The sequence below is a fragment of the Rhamphochromis sp. 'chilingali' genome (genome assembly GCF_963969265.1).
Source record: "Rhamphochromis sp. 'chilingali' genome assembly, contig: SCAFFOLD_132, whole genome shotgun sequence".
Lineage (NCBI taxonomy): Eukaryota > Metazoa > Chordata > Actinopteri > Cichliformes > Cichlidae > Rhamphochromis > Rhamphochromis sp. 'chilingali'.
This window is the reverse complement of record NW_027667122.1, coordinates 29,251-48,000: the sequence shown is the minus strand read 5'-3', so window position 1 is coordinate 48,000 and position 18,750 is coordinate 29,251. Positions and strand designations below refer to the sequence as shown.

The window sequence follows — 18,750 nt, the reverse complement described above, 5'->3', positions numbered from 1 at the left end:
AACTTTATTAATAAAGTTTAAAGAAATAGGAATCTGGTTCAGATTGAGTCCACAGTAATCCATAGTCCTCATGTGGTCCAGCAGCTGCCTTGTTGGCTCCGTTATGAGCAGCAGCCAGATGGAGCAAGATTCTGTCCTCCTAGTTTACTGTCAGAGGACTAGGTCATCACTGAGCTGCTGTTTGTCACTCACCTTGGACTTACCTGACACAGGTGCCGCTGTTAGCTAGAGCTCATTGGATGCAGTCAGGTTGTTAATAAAGTTTGTCAGTAATATAAATTCTTGTTATTTTTAGTTTTCTTTTCTCCTTTTTCTAGTCCTGCAGCAAGTCTTTTGATGAATCACCTGTTTTCTTCTCTGGTGAGACATGACAATCCCTATAAATAAGACAAGTACCCCATTAAAAAAAAAAGCAAGATCTTAATCAAATGAAAGGATAATTATTCATAAAGACACTGGTGACACACACAGTAGCTCCAAATTTCCTGAACATCTCTACACGACAAGCAGCAGGTGAAGTGAGGACCCGGTCATGGACTAGCAGTTTCTAATAACTTACTGTGCGTTTATGGTGACTGAGCATGGGAACGTATCTTTATCCTGTATAAAACTGCTGATCTTGTCAGTTGCTTGCTGTATAAGCTTCCATTTGGCCTTAAAGTGACCAAGCTATTTAAATTACAGACAGAAATTTCATTTTATTTCATTCCTGCTGCTGGTATCCTCAACCCACGTAGTCATATCTGAGGATAAAACTCACTTCTGTCTACACCACATCCCTGCAGACCTTTCTCCAATCCACCTGTCAGATTCCCACTCCACTCTCTCCAAGGTGGGGCTTCAGGGGGTACATCCATGGGCTGATATGACTCTTTCAAGCTCATTATGATGCTAATGCATCCTTGTATGAAACTGCAAAATAGCACAAAAAAAAAAAAAATCACAAGACTCAGTGCCTCCCACTGGCTTCATCCTAGGGAGAAGCAGTTTGTCAGCTTGTGTTGTTGGTTCAGTTTCTTCTTTCTTTTGGGTAGTTTCCATCATATTCATACCAATTCTTTGTAGCGACTTACAAGACATTCTAGCCTCTAAGTTAGCATGAGGAAAGCATTGCCATGTCCAAACCTGTGAGATACAAAAAAAATGAAAATGCAGGAAAATCAAAATGTGGAACACTGGCTGAATGTGTGGGATGTAGAAAGGGACACCTGGTCAGGTATGAATCCAGTCACTGGGCTACAAACATTTTATAAATAGCAGCGAGTTTGCCCAATGCCTGCCTGCCTGTTCAAACCTCTGGACTTCACAACACACTCTGAAGCTGCTCAGCTCAGCTAGCTACAGTTCACTGCAAAATAACACAATCTGCTGATTATGTTCACGAACATGCACATATTTCCCACAACCTTCGATTATATTCACTCCACCAATGGAATAATTCCTGTAAAAATCTAAAAATAAATAGTTACAGAAGCAGATTCAAATTAATGGTAGGAAATATTTGTATGAATAAAAAGGTCACAACAGTACATGAATACATACTTGTAATAATCGTGTTAGGGCTGCCACAACGATTATTTTGATAGTCGACTAGTCACCGATTATTTTTGCGATTAGTCGACTAATCAGATCATGCATCCATTGGACGTAAAACGTACAGCTGATTGCACCAGCAGCATCTGCTCTTATATAACTATCATTAGCTTACAGCTTTAAGTGTTTAAGGTATGTGCTAACTAAAAATAAAGACAAGATGATAGTTTATTAAATTTTAATGACATTTGCTGATTGTTTCGGTGGAGTTTGATAAACTCAGCCGTGTGCTCGTTGCTATCTAAAATATAACAGCACACCGGAGTATATTCTCGAGCGTCTCACACTTCTGATAATCAGTTGTCTGCTTGACGTTTATTCAGCTGTGTAAAAATTATAACTTTAATCTCAGCCAAACCGATTTACTCAGGAACAAATAAAACACTGAAAAAAGCCAAACAATAACATTTTTAAGTTATCTAAATGACTATGTATCATGTTTAACCTGAGTAGCGAAAGACAGCAGTGGGTTTGAAAACGATTTCCCCACCGGCTCTAGTGAGCCTTGAACCCCAGCTAGCTATCGAGCTGGTGGGTAACAGACGTCTCCGAAAACCTCGGAGCTCTTTTGAAAATATCTGGTGTCTTGATAAACTGAGCAGATATTTGAGGTTTACACAGCTACATTCTCGCCTGAAAATATGTTAAACGTTTATTTTGTGACCCAGAAAGAATAATAAGAGTAATATTAAAACTAACTAGCTGCCGCCATTGTTGGAAACTGAGCAGGGCCACGCTAAGAATTCTGGGATAGGTAGGGCCACGAAGTATACACCCGACCCATCCTTCAAATCTGGGGAAACGAAGGGCGCATTTGTCGGCCGCATTTGTCGGAGTCTTCAAACTTGGACAGTCTTCGTCATGTCGCTGTAACGTAATCGGCCTACAAATGCAGGCACAGGAGGATGCGGTTCCTGAATTTGGACACAGCTACGATACCGGACACTGCTTCTTCTTCTTCGGGGTTTAACGGCAGCTGGCATCCTTGTACATGCAGTGCTGCCATCTTCTGTTTCAGTCCGTTATTACACGCTTAAATCCTACTACTTATTCCTGTGTCTTTTGGGATCTTACAAAGCTTCAAACGACGTGTCGACTATTAAATTAGTCGTCGACAATTTTGATAGTCGACGTAATCATGACTAGTCAACTAATCGTGGCAGCCCTAATTTATGTACTGTATTCACTTGAAACTTAAACACAACCTAAAATCCAAAATAGACTTTTTTTATTTCATTTTTAAGATTTGTAGCTGTGGACGATCAACCTGTTTACCAGCATCCTTATATGTTTAATATGTTGCTCCATAAACACCAAGAAATAATATGAGAAAAACTCAGTTGTTAAAAACACTGAAAACTAGAAACTATTTCTATCTGTGGAGCTCCCAGAATACGTCATTTGTAAAAATTACCGATTGTTAACTAATTTCTTAATGCATGTTTCAAAGTTTTAGCTCGAAGGTTTTGAGCCTCCACCCTGGCTGTTCCTAGACTATCAGAAAGTGCCGCCCCCTGAAGGATACTTCTTTTAGGCGGGCTGTCTCTTGTGAAGCTTCCTTGTCCTGAGTTTTACACATTTCATTCAGCTGATTTAAAAGTGATAGACTGGAATCTTGACTGTTGTAGTTTTAATTTAAAAAAAACTCAAATATTTCTGCATAAAAGCAGCCACACTGTCTGGCAGGAAGCTCAGATCTTTATGGTAATTTCAATTCTGTCCAGCTGACACTGTCTATATCATCTCTGAAGATATGGGAACATAAATATACTTCAACATGTTCATGAAGCAACAGCTTCTCAAACTGAGGACTTAACAGGAGCTGTGTCTGCAGCTCACAGCTGGATGAAGTCAGGCTGAACTTCCTGTCTTTGACAGTCTTTGACAGGCTGCTCTCCCCTGTGGACCTTCATGTGTGACTCCACTGAGCGTTTCTCCTGGTACCTCTTCCCACACTCCTGGCAGCTGTAGGGTTTTTCCCCTGTGTGAGTTAGCATGTGTCTCTTCAGGTCGATCTTCTGTACGAAGCCCTTATTGCAGAGCTGGCAGCTGTAGGGTTTCTCCTTCTTGTGGAACCTCTCGTGTGTCTCGAGTGAGATTTTCTGGCGAAACCTCTTCCCACAGAGGCTACAGATAAATGGCTTCTCACCCGTGTGGATCCTCATGTGAGAGTCCAGGTTTCCGATCTGCCTGAAGTTCTTCCCGCACACCCTACAGGTGTATGGCTTCTCCCCAGTGTGGATCCTCTTGTGAACATCCAGGTGTTGGCTCATGGTGAACTTCTTGCCGCAGACCTCACAGGAGTATATTCGTGGTTTCCCTCCCATGTGGCTCTTGATGTGCCTCTTTAGGACTGTGTTTTCTATGAAAGTCTTCCCACAGAACTCGCAGATGAACGGCCGCTCACCAGCATGCAGCTTCATGTGCCTCTCCAGCGATCCCTTTCTGGGGAAGTCCTTCCCACAGTCTTTGCACCTGAATGGTTTCTGGCCCGTGTGTGTCCTCATGTGGATCTCCATGTCTCTGAAGCTTATGCCACAAATGTCGCAGATCCGGCTTGTTTCTCTGTGACTCTGGATGTGCAGCTGCAAACTCTCAGAGGACTCTGCACGCTCTCCACAGATGCCACAGAGACAATCAGGGTGGTTTAGATGTGTCTCTGCATGCCTCACAAAGTTTCCTTTGTTGTGAAACGCATTGCTGCAGACCTTGCAGCAGTGAGAAGGGGTCAGGCTGGGTTTTCTGTGCCGGCTACTGATGGTCGTTTGCTCATCTGATCCATGGCACCGGATATGTCGCCTCAGCTCAGCACTCTTTGCAAATTCTTTTCCGCAAAAGCTGCAGCTGAGCGGTGTCTGTCCGTCGTGAGCTTTCATGTGTCGTTCAAGCGAGCTGCCTTGACTGAACTCTTTGTGGCAGATGTTGCAGGTGAATGGCTTCTCTGCCGTGTGGATTCTCATGTGGGTTACCATGTTGCCCTTCTGATTGAAGCCTTTCCCGCAGACAACGCAGCTAAAAGGTTTCTCTCCAGTGTGCATCCTCATGTGCATCTCCTGAGCTCGGATTGAGGGAAACTTCTTGCCGCAGACATCACATGTCTTGGTGCTGTCACGGTGCATCTGGAGATGCAGCATTAGGCCATCACTGGACTCAAAACGCTCACCACACAGACCACACAGACAGTCGGCCTCTTTCAAGTGCTTCTCCACGTGCTTCATCAGAAAGCCTTTCCTGTCAAAGGACTTCCCACACACTCTGCAAAGGTGAGACACCAACTGCTTGTCGTTCTCACATTGTTCTTCGTCTCCTGTTGGATCATCTGGAGAGGCCAGCTGGCGATCCAGTTCAGAGATGGTCTGTGGTCTGGAGGATGTGCCAGGCAGAGTCTCCTTCAGTTGGTTGTCTATCGAGTTGCTTGGCTTCAGACGTTTCTTGTCAGAGAGACTCGTGACGCCAACTGACAAACACAACTCTGGAGAGAAAATACATGACATGTGATTATTTAAATCATGTGACTCTATCACTTTTTTTTTTTAAAGGTTTATGTGTTACCTAAACACTAGCCCCGCCCATACTTTCCCTCTGATGCCCTTTCTGCATGGTCCACGCCAGAAGCCTGATTTGTTTTGCACACACTTTTGCTTCTTTTGTTTCCTGTCATTGCTGTAGTTTAAAATTAATCATTTTCTTGCTGTCGTGGGATTAAATTTACTGAACTACTGATACCTGAACTTTGTATATTACATTAACGTTTATACCAGAGTTTGCTTCAGTAATGTTGAGGCGCGGGATTTGGAGAGACCAGTTACTGATAGTGTTCCAGTACATGTTTTTCCATCCAAGTATGTTTTTACTGCATTGGTGGTGTTTTTTGAGATCACTGTCATGCTGAAAATAAAACTCTGCAGTAATGCTTAAACTTCCATCTGTTAATACATTCAGTTGCTTTTTTACCAAAGGAACAATAGTGCAGGAACCACAAGTAAAGCCACACATTAATTTGATAATTTCTATCCTGCAGACAAAGCTTTTACCACCACTCACATTTAATTATTAGTTATTATTAATCTGTGGCTCTCTTCCAGTGGGTCTTTGTCCTGTCTTCCTCACCTCACCCCCCACCAGTCGTAGCAGGTGGCTACCCCTCGATGAGCCTGATCCTGCCACAGGTTTCTTTCTGTTAAAAGGGTGTTTTTCCTTTTCACTGTGGCCAAGTGCTTACTCATGGGGGGGGGGGGGGGGGGGGGGGGTCATCTGATTGAGTCAAAGTCAGCTTTATTGTCAAACACCATATGTACAGTCATACACAGGAATTTAAAACTGAAATGCTCCCATGGCCCTCATTGTGCACTAAAACAATATAGAGATAAAAATAAAATAACAGTCTTATATACAACACAATACAATACAATCTTTTATAAACAACAGTGTCCAACACAATCCAAGTGTTCGTGGGCAAGAGTTTGTGTGCAAGTGGGGTGGAGGAATCAGTGAAAAGGTGGCGATGCTACATGACAGGTTTGCCCTTGCTGTTCTTAGGCTCACCTCATCCCCGGCTCTGAAGGCCACATTACATGTTTCCCCGTATAGGAATTTTCACGTGTTTCTCCAGTTTGGGCAGTCTTTTGGTCTGCATGATTCAAATCGCCCACCAGGATGAGAAAAGCATCTGGGTGGGCCTTCTGCTGCTCCACTGACATGCTGATACATTTCATTCAGTGCCTCACTCCAATTGTTGTTAATGGAGCAGGGAGGGATATAAACAGCAACAAACAGTATGGCTGAAAATTCTCTCAGTAGGTAGAATGGTCTGCAATTGATGATCATAGTAGCAGAGGTGAACAGTGTTTGCAAGCCACAACAGGGTCGCAGCACCAGGCATCATCGATGTAAACACAGAGTTCCCCTCCATGAGCCTTACCCCCTACCCCATTCCAAAAGTGCATGAATGGCGCTTTTGGGAATGTTAACATGTGGAAACATGTTAAGCCATGTTTCCACAAACACGAAGACCCAACACTCCCTCATTGACTTCGAAGTGGACCAAAGTAAGCGAGCCTGATCCAGCTTGCTGTCCAGGGGAGTGCACATTGGGACAGTTCAATGGTGGGAATAGCGGGTTTGTGTGGATTAGCCGCTAACCTACTCCGGATGCCTCCGCGCTTACCCCTCTTCTGTTTCCTCTCACACCGCCTGAGACATTTCCACTGTGGGCGAGATCTAGTAGCAAGGGTCGGTGATAAATGCCTCCGAAGCAGTCCGCAGTGCTCTAGTGTAATTTGTAGTTCTTCCGTGTATCGTGAATTTGCTTCTGTTGACTTTGAGCACCGGGAGGAGGCCCCGGGGCAGACCCAGGACACGCTGGAGAGATTATATCTCTCGGCTGGCCTGGGAACGCCTTGGTATTCCCCCGGATAAGCTGGAGGAGGTGGCTGGGGAGAGGGAGGTCTGGGCCTCTTTGCTTAGGCTGCTGCCCCCGCGACCCGGCCCCGGACAAAGCGGATTAAAATGGATGGATGGATGGATGGATGATTTTGAGCATGCACTCACGACTGTACCTTACAACAATATAAAGCACCCTGAGGTGACTGCTGTTGTGATTCAGTTCTTTATAAATACAACTGAATTGAATTGAACTGAATTAAATGTTTTTTAAAGCCCTTACGAATAAGAACTATTTTGCTCTAGAAGTACAGAAAGGACCACATAACATCTCTTTGTCTCGGACCATCTCCAGCATCTTTTTCCATCTTCATGCATCTGGTCTCCTTCTGTCATTGCACAGTTTCTTATGTCTGCTCCTTTATTCCAGCATCATCACATCAACACTGTTTCAGCTCGGTCTGTATTTTAATCCTAAATTTGAAACGAAGTCTCAAGCATTCTTGAGCCTCGTGTTAGTTTAGTACTTACTTATGTGAAACTAATAAACGTGATGTGTTTACTGGCTAAACTCCCACACTGACAGGTAATGTTTCCTGATAGCACTGTGTGCAAATACTTCATTAAATCCATGTAGTATTCGGAGTATTTAAATGCAGAAAGGAGATAAAGTTATCATTGAAAATCAGTTTATACATATACATTCAGATCTGTCGTATATAAACAGAAGAATGAGCACTAAAAGATCTGGGGGAGGACCGTGAGCGCGCCAGTAAATGGGACTAATTGAGGCTGCAGTGTGGTGCTGAATGTGGACACTGACCTTTGCGCTCCCCACCGGGATCTTCCGCGCCTCTCTCGGCCGCTCTGCTCGCTTCGAACGCGTTGAGGATGAGCTCGATGGCCGCCGACAGCCGCTCCACCAGCAGCTCCCGTAGCTCCGGCAGCTCGGCTCGGCTGCGTTCATGCAGCAGCCGGAAGATCTCCTGAGCGGCCGCCGCCATCCGCTGCTCGATGGTGGCCTTCAGCCTGCGGCTCTCGGACCGCTTTTTCGACATTTTGCAGCGAACAAAGAGCAGAATGTAAACAGGACGAGACACTTCCGGGATCGCCGGGCAAGCGTCACTGGAGGCGGACGCTCATTTCCTGCGTGAACCGGAATGTGACTCTACAGCTGCTGTTATGCTACCAGCTAAAATCCGACAGAAACGTCCGACAGAGAAATAAGGTGTAAAATTATTCAGGTTTCAGTTTAAAGTCTCCAGCTTTCACTTTTCTTCCAGTGTCGTGTAAACGCCTCAAATGTCAATGCATCACGTGACACGAAATTTGTCAAAAACACCTTAATTTAAAATGTCTTCACTAATTCACAGAGATCTACAGCTTCAATAATAAAGCTTTAGGTAAATTGTCAATTAACAACGTCTCCTGTTAATTTCTGCATGTACCAGAACCATTAACAAGCAGATACTGAGTTTAAATATAGAGGTTAGTGAAGACACCATCCAACTTGTCACATAGTGTTAACGTCTGTCGAACTGACCGTTACTCTTTAATACAATAAAATAAAATAAATCTTTAAAAAAGATTATTAAAGAATCTTTAATAAAATAATTCTGACGTTTCACAGGCACATCATGACCAGATTTCAAAAATCAGAAGAGTCTGGAGCTGGATTTCTAATAATAAAAACTGCAATATCGTATTGGTAGGAAGTATATGGGAACAGAAACCTCTGGACTCGTTTTTTATGCTTGGAGAGCTGACCATTATTTGCGAAGGACATTATGGGCTGGTGGAGTGGATATTATGCTACTGTCCTTAGCACTGCTTTTTCGGGTTTACCTCTGACATGAGACAGAAAGCAAGTGATCTGAGAGGTCTGGATTTCTTATAATGTTCCCAATGAAAACTGCACCTTCATTCAAAGCAGTGTTGGGGGGGGTATTTAATTTTATTTAGGGCAGCTAATGAGACAGATTTCAGGTCTAAAAGCTTCAGATGGGAGTATAAACGTCATAGCTGTGCAGAAAAAGAAGAAGGATGTGCCAGACCAGTGGCTGGTCAGAGGATCCCTGGGACTTGATTCAATGCCTTCAAAGTGCCTTTTAAACAGTCTGTGACCTGGAGAGTCAGGACCTTCATGACTAGGTACTACAAACTGATCGACATCCTGCAGTCCTACTTTTACATCAAGATCTTCATCAAAGACCACCATGTTCCCTCTGATGCCTCCATCCTGAGCTTCAAATGGGAAGCGAGGCACTTCCTGAATGAGAGCCAGGACAATGACAAGCTGATTTAAGTCCACTGCACCTATGGCGTGAACCACATTGGGTACCTGGTCTGTAGGTACCTAATTGACGTGGATGGGCTGGATCCACCAGCAGAGCTGGAGCTCTTTAACTCCTCCGGCAGAGGTCATTGCTTCAAGAGGCAGAACTGCCTGAATGACCTGCAGAGCTCCACCAAGAGGAGCAAATAAGGCATGGAGGACCCTAAAGAGTTCAAAAGCAGTGGGCTCCAACAGGTGTCTGCTCACCTTTCAGTTATTTATGATGATGAGTGAATGAACAGCGTTCCTCCGAGGTCCTGCTGAAAATCTCCAGTCGCGAATCTTATCCAATTCTTTCTCTTTTCCCAGCCTGCCTCAAGCAGCAAAATAATTCATGCTATCGAGTTAGAAAGCCACAGTCTGCAGTAGTTTGCTGTAACCAACTTTTGGAAGAGAGATGCCCCTAACTTAGAGGTACACATATTTATAAAAGAGATGTGCTTCTACCCGATTGGTCAAAAACCATTGAGAAGGGCCGTGGTTTAGATTTTAGACCCCCTTAATGGCTCTCTTCTTCTCCTCCATCAAGTGCAGCTTCACCTAGGGATGGACACCCCCCCACACACACACACACACAGTCCTGCCTTCCCTAACCTGTTACACAGTTTCATGACCCTAAGCCAGCATCTATCTGTGAGAGCTTGTTTCTTGACCTTGCTCTAGTTCACTCCCGCATTCCTGCACACAGCTTTTTTTTCTCCTTTTTTTTTTGTCAAAAGTATAATCATGGTTTTTATTTATCAAAGTTGATTCATCCCGATCACTTTCAGCTTTGTCTTTTAATTTTTGGACTCTCTAGAGGAGCTTTAAAAGGAGGCTCTCATCTGAAACAAGAATTTTCTTCTTTGCTGCCCCTCTCAAAGGCTTGTGTTTATTATCCATTTTACGTCCTCTGATCCAAGAGTAGGAGAAACTGTGGTAAACTAAACTGTTCAGGGCAGACTGAAAATTTGGCTCACACACTGACCTCGTTATTGGGACTGTGCTCATGTTTGATATCAACATCCCTTATTTGCCCTCACCCAGAGGTGGGTAATGGCAAATAAGGAGAACCAGAACTGGTCCACTTTAATACGTCTATCATCAAGGTCATGTGATGTGACCAAAAGCTCCAGAACAGCAGCAGTTTTTTGACTACTGAAAACAAACCCTTGCTGACTTTCTGACACCTACAGGAGAAACTAATGCACAATGATCAAAAGCAGCATGAATAAAATAGAGTTCAGCTTAACAAAATGGAAAACATCAAAAAAATCCCTACCCCTTACTGGAGTTAAAGCCATCACAGCCATTTTTAATCTATCTGGTGAAAATAATGATATAGTATTCCTCCAACACTGTTTTTTCTAGTCACAGAATTTACGATTACCTTTGACAGTAAATGTTTTGTAACTGGTAGTCTGGGATTTTATTACTCTTCCTGTTAAAAGAAAAATTGTACTTTGAGAAAAGAGAAGGTGTGGAAACTATCAAAGTTCAAACCAGATCTGTCCCTTCCTTTATTACCTCCAAATGAAAGAAGTTTAAATTTAAGCCAACAATATTTATCTGTGTGCTGATTTTTTGACGTTGAAGCTGAACAGTTAAGTCTGCACTTTTAACGAAGGGCTTCTTTCATACTTCAGGGCTTGTTAGAGGCTTAGAGAGCCTTATTGTCATTTATTGTCATTGTGCAGTTTCTTGCACAGCGAAATTGGGTAGCTGAACCACAAAGGTGCTAAAGTAAGAAGAAGAGAAACCAATATACAACGAAGGCGGAAAATAAATAAATAATTAAATAAATAGAATAAAATAAAAAACAGTGTATATGTATACATATGTGAGTGGAACTATATACATGGTGTATGTGTAGGAAACATTGAAACAGACTGGGACCAAAATAATTGCACATGAGCCAAAAATATTGCACAGAACATAGAAAGACTGAGATATTGCACATAGATGATCAGCAGCAGTGTCAGGGTGGATGTGTTGGGGAAGTCTTTACACACTCTTAGTTTGCATTAAGAGTTCTGACAGCCCACAGGAAGAAGCTGTTCTTTAGTCTGTTGGTTTTGCACCTGATGGTTCTGAGCCTTTTTCCAGAGGGCAGGATGTTGAAGAGGTGGTGGTTAGGATGGAGGTGGTCCTTTATAATTGCCCTGGCTCTGGAGAGACATCTTGAGCTGGCAATTAAGTCCAGGGAGGGGAGCGGACAGCTGATCACCTTCTCTGCAGTTCTGATGACCCTCTGTAGTCTCTTCTTGTCAGCTGTTGTGCAACCAGCGTACCACACAGGGATGGCGTGCACCAGCACACTCTCGGTAGTGGCACGGTAGAAGGACTCTAGGAGTTCAGTCTGCAGCCTGTTCAATCTCAGAACCCTCAAGAAATGGAGGTGCTGCTGGGCTTTCTTTACTAGGGCTGATGTGTTTGTGGACCAGGATAGGTCCTCGGATATGTGGGTGCCGAGGAACTTAGAGGACACCCTCTCCACATTGTTCAGGGCCCTATTTCAGGAAGCCGGTTTAGTGCAAACTCTGAGTAAGTACACCCTGAGTTAACGAAAACTCTGGGTTTTCGGTTTCACAAAGCGAGTTCAGATGAAGCCTGAGTGAGTTACTATGACGACACACTCCGTGAAGCTAACCTGCCCCCTAGCAGGTTTACTACAACTAACCCTGACTGTCTCCGCCTCTTTGTCGGAAACCTGACAGTAGGAAGTGTCGGACATGGCGTGCCCCTACCTCGAAGAGCCAGTAGATCTTGAAGCCCAAATTCTCCGCAGAGCTCTCCGCCGGGAGAGAGTGATCAGAGCGCGTTTGGACATTTTATCATTCCCTGATGATTTTCTGTGCGAACGTTACCGTTTCTCAGCACAATCTATAATTTATTTGAATAACATCTTCAGGCCTAATATTGCTCATGTGACACATCGCGGACATGCTCTCAGTCCATTACATATTCTTTGTACTGCACTCTGTTTTTTTGCAAACGGGAGCTTTCTGTACAATATTGGTGACGCTGAGCACGTTTCCAAGGCTACCGTCTGTCGGGCAGTCAGGAATGTTACAGTTGCACTGAAACGTCTCCTGCACTCGTTTGTGGTGTTCCCCGGTCATAGACCCACAAGATTTATCAAAGAGGGATTCCACAAAATTGCAGGTATCAGGATGAACAAAACCCAATGCATGATGTGGTGATATTTGAACTACTACTTAAATGGTACATTAATTTCCAGGGTTCCCAGGCGTGATTGGCTGTATAGATGGCACTCACATTCCAATCATTGCTCCTTCAGTAAATGAAGGAGACTATGTGAACAGGAAGTCTTTCCACAGCATCAATGTACAGGTACATAGTTCCCTGTAGCATTTCACACTAACAAGTGATGGCATCATAGTAATGGATGCTAATTTGTGTTCTTTTGCACTGTGTAGATCATATGTGATGCTGCCAACATCATCACAAATGTGGAAGCCAAGTGGCCAGGCTCTGTACATGACTCACGAATCTTCCGGGAATGTACACTGAGCACCAAATTTGGACATGGTGGGTCGAAGTTACTGTGAAATATACAGAGACCAATTGCCACAGGGACGTTTGCACTGACATGTATTCTTCTGTCCTAGGAGAGTTCACTGGCCACTTGCTTGGTGATAGGGGGTACCCATGTTTACCCTATTTGCTCACCCCTTACCCTGACCCTGAACCAGGCCCACAGCAGCGTTATAATCTGGCCCATTGCAGGACACGGGCCAGAGTTGAAATGACCATTGGAATGCTCAAGGCCCGGTTCCAGTGCCTGCAAAGACTCCGGGTCGCCCCAGAAAGGGCATGTGACATTATTGTGGCATGTGTGATTCTTCACAACATTGCCACGATTAGAGGTGAACACTGTCCAGCTGAACCAGACATCAGCAGTGATCCACACGATGAACATCCTGACCCACCCACGAACGTACAGGATGGAAGAGCAGTCAGAGACACCATATGTCACAACCATTTCCTGTGACCCGTCACCTCAACATGTTACAAGACAAATACACAGATTCTGTGGTCAACTGGCTTTATTGGTCGCCCTGTATGTCCTGTACACAAAGTATAAATGTGTATATTAGTATGTTGTACAAACACTGACATGATCCGTCCATCTCTGATCACTCCACCCACCCTTAACTGTTGTTCCAGCAGTACAATCTCCAACTTGGACTTCTGGATCTGCAGCTTGAGGTGTACCATTTCCATGTCGCACTTCTATATTTTCCTGACCAGATATGTCTTGTACAGCTGCTTCACAGGGAGCTATTGCAACACAGGACATAGCATTGGCATCCATAGTACATGCCTACTTAGGTTGGTTGTAAATCAGTGCTGAACATCCTACTGTGGACAGGTTTGTTGTAGGAGTGGCTGGACCCTCTTCCTCTTCATTTCCAGCATCACTCTGCCAGGGACATAGTAAGTCCATGGTGTCATCATAGTACCACATTGTCGTCAGTTGTTATATTTTCCACTGTACGCTGTAAACCTCATGGTGTGTCTCTGTTGCGTCCTCCTCTGTAACAGCTGTCACTGTTTCATCATCATATGCCTGTGGTGGAGACATTTAACAACATTGCTGTTCTACTGTTGACACATGTAGTCTGTGGAGTATTACGAGTACTCACAACTGCATGTTGGTCTGGCTCAACAGGGGGCTGCACCAGATGCAGTACACCATCACCATCAACTGGAAGAATATGGGGTTCATACAGGTCACTCATGACTTATGTGGGCGCAACTGGCAATTACCAGACATACCAATCACCATACACCTCATTGTCAGTATGCTCTCAGAGACAACCGACACTGAGGGAAGGCAAAATCAGTAGGTGTTAAGGTGGAAACGCTTTTATGAGTTTTATGTTGCATTACAGTATATGTTCATATGTTCCTCTTAATAGGAAAAGAACAAAATGTACTACTCGCTCAGGAAGTTCACCCTGTGAGAGATTAACACACACACACACACACGCAAAATTAAAGGACACTGCTATGCTATAAATAAAGACGAACTACTGCAGCTTGGTGTGAGTGAGTGTCTCCCTGAGCCCTCACCCGTGCAGCACGTTAACAGTCTCCAAGTGTCTCAGTGTTGTTTATTCACCTGACTGTTTGATAACTGTAAATCTCTGACAGTAGGACAATGACTTCACTACGACATAGTTCATTTTGGTCAAGGTGACTGTGAAGAATGGATGTATACACATCATGTATTGTTTTGGATTTACCTCTTATGTAGGCACTTGTGCCCTGTGGGGTTATTGCCACAGAGGATGTCCCCGCAGAGATGCCTTCGGCCACAGGGCGCCCACTGTTTTGGCTGAGGGCCAACTGCTCAGCCTCTGTGAGTGGTGGTGGTGGAGGACCCCCACCTGTTTTTCGGGCCTCCGCTTTTTTTCTGTTGGCTGTGACGGCACACATTTGAGCATACAGAGTAAGCAAATGTGTACTTGTAATGTGCTCAGATAATTTCAATGAGTGCTTACAGGCGGTAAGTTAATGTAGCCTCTAACTGCAATTGATTTACATGGGACAAACAGACCAAGCACTGTGGCTCATAATACAATTACACCTTACCTGTTTGGACTATGTTTTTATATTTCATTTTTACTTGCTGCCAGGAACGTTTGGGGCCTGTTGGGTTGCACCTGCGCTCACATCACATCACAAAATAACATGTATGACATAAAAAATGGAATAACATATACTAAGATAACGTGTTAAATGGGTGGAGATCCCTAGATCAATGTTTATATTAACACTCACGCATTGACTCTGTCGGCTATGTTTTGCCATGCATGCTCCCTTTCTTTTGCAGCTGCGGCTGTGTTACTTTTTTTCTGCAAGATGTGCATGCTGTCGGCATATGCTGCCATCAGGGTTTCGGCCTCAAGCGCTGTAAAATACGTCGACCGCACCTTCTTTCCCTCCGTCTCCATGGTGACTCGCTTAATCTGTGCTCCACTAATCAGGGCTTTATGTATCCTCGTGCGCGCGTTTAACTTGGGGTTAAAGCAACTCCGCATTGACTGAACTAATTGTTATCAGCCTTTCTGAAACCGAATATTCCGAGTTGGACAGTTCGGGGTTACTCAACCCTGAGTATCGTTTTTCACTCTGAGTTTTCTAAACCGGCTTCCTGAAATAGGGCCCAGGTGTTTGTTCTATGTTTGCAGAAATATCAAAGAGACCACCTATAACAACATTTTGGAAGGAAAGCACCATGTCGGTCTTTAAGCCTAGATCTTTGCAGACTCTGGTTCTAACCAGATTTAAAGGAATTTGTTAGAATATGATATGGATGTTTGGGTTTTCATACTGAACAAATCAGGAGTGTTTGTAGAAACATTTTGATTATTGTTCAATTCTGGTTGTTGAATTAGAGGAAAAGGAAATGTTTATTTTTTTTTTTCATAAGTACCAGCAGTCCATTTGGAATGAGCCCCAGTAATGTCATTCAGATTCAATTTAGACACTTTTTGGTGGGTTTTTGTAATTTATCATTATCCTTTGCTGCTTGGATCATTTCATGTACACATTCGCCAAATAAGGCTTGTGTACTCCAAGACTATTAAATTCCTCCACAGGAAGAGGAAATATTTCTCCCTGCTGAGAATTGTCACAATAAAAGCATAGAACAGTCTTTAGTAATCTTGTTCAGACACACAGGAAACTAAAGTGTAATTCAAACATTTTATTAAAACAGCTTAAAACCAGCAGCAGTTTCAGATCTGCTCCACCTATCAGATGAGTGTGGTTGTATGTGACATCACTTGGGGGTAGTCCTTTGGATTGCAGGACTTAGAGCTTTTAGAGTAGCTGCAGGTCTCTGGAGTGCCTTAATGACCTGCAGACCCAGAGTCCTCATTGGATGCAGGGATGCAGTCCTAGCACGCCTGCTAGGACTGGGACCAGGACCAAGGTCTGCTGGGTCAGATACAGTGTGGGGGTCTCCTCTGTTCCGATGAAACAGGGACTCCCGTCGCCGTGTGCAGGGGCTCACAGCCAACACATTGCGGAAACCGTAGGGCGTGGTCACCTTCGGCACGTGACACAGCGACATAGCTGCACGTGTGGTCAGGTCCATGTCTACGTCCGCAGATACTGCAGCGGCATTGTGAGGGTGAATGACTGGTAGGGGTGTGTGGAATCTGGGAGAGGATGCAGGGCTAGGTGGGTTCTCAGGGGGGCGCTCACTATCACCACCATGATGAGAAAGTAGTCTGGTCCGCTCCGGGGACACCGGATAAGGCCGCGGCGTGCAGGGTAGGAGAAAGAAACTCGGGATCTTCTCCGGGGTTAGAACCAGAGTCTGCAAAGATCTAGGCTTAAAGGCCGACATGGTGCTTTCCTTCCAAAATGTTGTTTATAGGTGGTCTCTTTGATATTTCTGCAAACATAACAAACACCTGAACATGATTGTGATTATCACATGTCCTTCCTGAGGCTGTGGGACAGGAAACATTAAACTGGATGCATGCATACATTAAAGTTTCAGCTCTAATGTGCAGCCATCACCTTAGAAACAAATGGCAGCCCTGAACATGCTTAGATAAAATCATTCACAGCAATTCAGGTATTCCATTTTACCACTCTGGGGCATTTCCACTATTGGTGCCATTTTACAAAAAAAAAAAAAAAAAAAAAAAAAAAAAAAAAAATTATTATTTTTTATATACACATACACAAATAAAATGACAGTCATTTCTGTCAAATTACTAACATAAAAAAAAAAAAAAAAAAAAAAAAAAAATTCTGGTCAAGCAGAGGACATTATGCTATAGTAATTCTGTCCAAATTTTCCACGTGGGATGTGTGCCAAATATCATCCAAGCTTTTTGAGTGTACACATTTGGAAAATATTTTTCCAAGAGCTAAACTGTATTTTTAGCAAGCGTCATTGTAAAAAGGAATGCTTTATTTTGAAGTACAATTTAATCTCTATTTTGCATAACAGTGGTGACATCACATTAAATGACTGGCTTTTAACACTTCATGGTTTGGGAAAATAACCATTTAATAATTTTCTCCCTTCAAGCTCATCCCATCATCCATTCACACCATTTGAGAAAATTCTAATCCTGTGAGAGGTTTAAAAGTTTCAACCCTATTAAATAAAATCACTATCAATTTTAGAAAAATGCATACTCAGAGCTGCAAACATTAATTTCTTGCAGCAATTTTTAAGTGTTCATTCACATGGACGTCTTGCTGACCTTACATGTTTGGTGTACAAAATATTGATTTATGCATGCAGTGGAAAAAAGATTCACGCTTCATGCGATTCACATGAAGACCAGAAAATAATTTAACATGTTTATCAGCCATATGATCAATTTTATGATACAAAGCAGAAAAGTAGAGCCCAGCTTAACAGAGTTGATAACTGCTTTCACAATACTGTTATTTTCACCTGTGGTTTGGGTTTGTTTAAGCTGCCAGCGCAAAGCAAAGCTGGCTGTGTTAAACTTTGTAGTCACAACCTTCTGATGAACATGTTACTGGGAAAAATCTTAATTCTTGGTCAGAACCATTTCATCTACAGCAGTTGTGTCCAACTCGAGTCCTTGAGAGCTACTGTTCTGCAGCTTTTAGATGCATCCCTACTCTAACACAGCTGAATCAAATGGTTGGATTACCTCCTCAGCATGTCATCAAGTTTGGCAAAGGCCTGATGCCATTCATTTGATTCAGGTGTGTCAGAACAGGGATTGTCTAAAAGTTGCAGGACAGTAGTTCTCGAGGACTCGAGTTGGACACCCCGATCTACAGCAATTCTGAAGCTGCAGGGACGCTGAGAAAAAAAAAAAAAGAAAAAAAAAAAAAAAAAAAAAAAAAAAAAAGGCAGATGACTTGGCAAGCATCTCTCAATCTTTGGAACCACTGAACTGGACCTGACTGGGTTCACTCACCAAGGACTAAGCACACAAAGTTCATGAAAGCAATTAAACTTTGATTACAAATCATGTGCATTTCCTAGAGTGACTGAGAAGGTTTTAGAGGCACTGAAGGACTAGAATTTAGTTAGCTTTGTGCACCAAGTGTCTCAAACCGTTTATTTGTGTGATAAGTTGAGCACACACTCAACTTATCAGGAACAGGAACTATTTAGAGGCTGTACTTCACAAAACGTGGGTGTGGAAGTCCTGCAGTCAAACATTTGAAAGCCTTGTAAACACTAAAGAGGTTTGAAGACTCTATATACACATAATGTAGCTGAAGTCAAAGTTGTCACTTAGCAGAAACAGTCACATCAGAAGATCTCTGTATTACTCTGCCTGTTGCTGCTCACCTCATGGACAATATAACATTCAGGTGGGGGCAGCACGTCCTCACATCCACACCTTCAGGCTTCCAGAACAACCTGATAGTTTGTCTGCACACGCTCAACTTATCACACAGGGTTCACTCTCAGG

At 43.5% G+C, this 18,750-nt stretch overlaps 1 protein-coding gene across 3 annotated transcripts; it reads right to left on the bottom strand.

Moving 5' to 3' along the window:
- Window positions 1–27: 27 nt before the first annotated feature.
- Window positions 28–8,188, bottom strand: LOC308391427 (uncharacterized protein). Of its 3 annotated transcripts, XR_013970613.1 has the most exons (4): window positions 7,799–8,188; window positions 1,074–5,065; window positions 761–912; window positions 28–377 (listed from the first exon to the last, which is right to left on the bottom strand). XR_013970613.1 is itself a non-coding variant. In XM_080907987.1 (2 exons), the coding sequence occupies exons 1-2, from the start codon at window positions 8,031–8,033 to the stop codon at window positions 3,429–3,431; spliced, it is 1,872 nt and encodes a 623-aa protein (XP_080764113.1). In that variant the 5' UTR covers window positions 8,034–8,188; the 3' UTR covers window positions 28–3,428. The 3 variants fall into 3 exon arrangements, 1 of the variants encoding a protein (XP_080764113.1); XR_013970612.1 differs by having other exon boundaries at window positions 761–5,065; XM_080907987.1 differs by having other exon boundaries at window positions 28–5,065.
- Window positions 8,189–18,750: the final 10,562 nt, after the last annotated feature.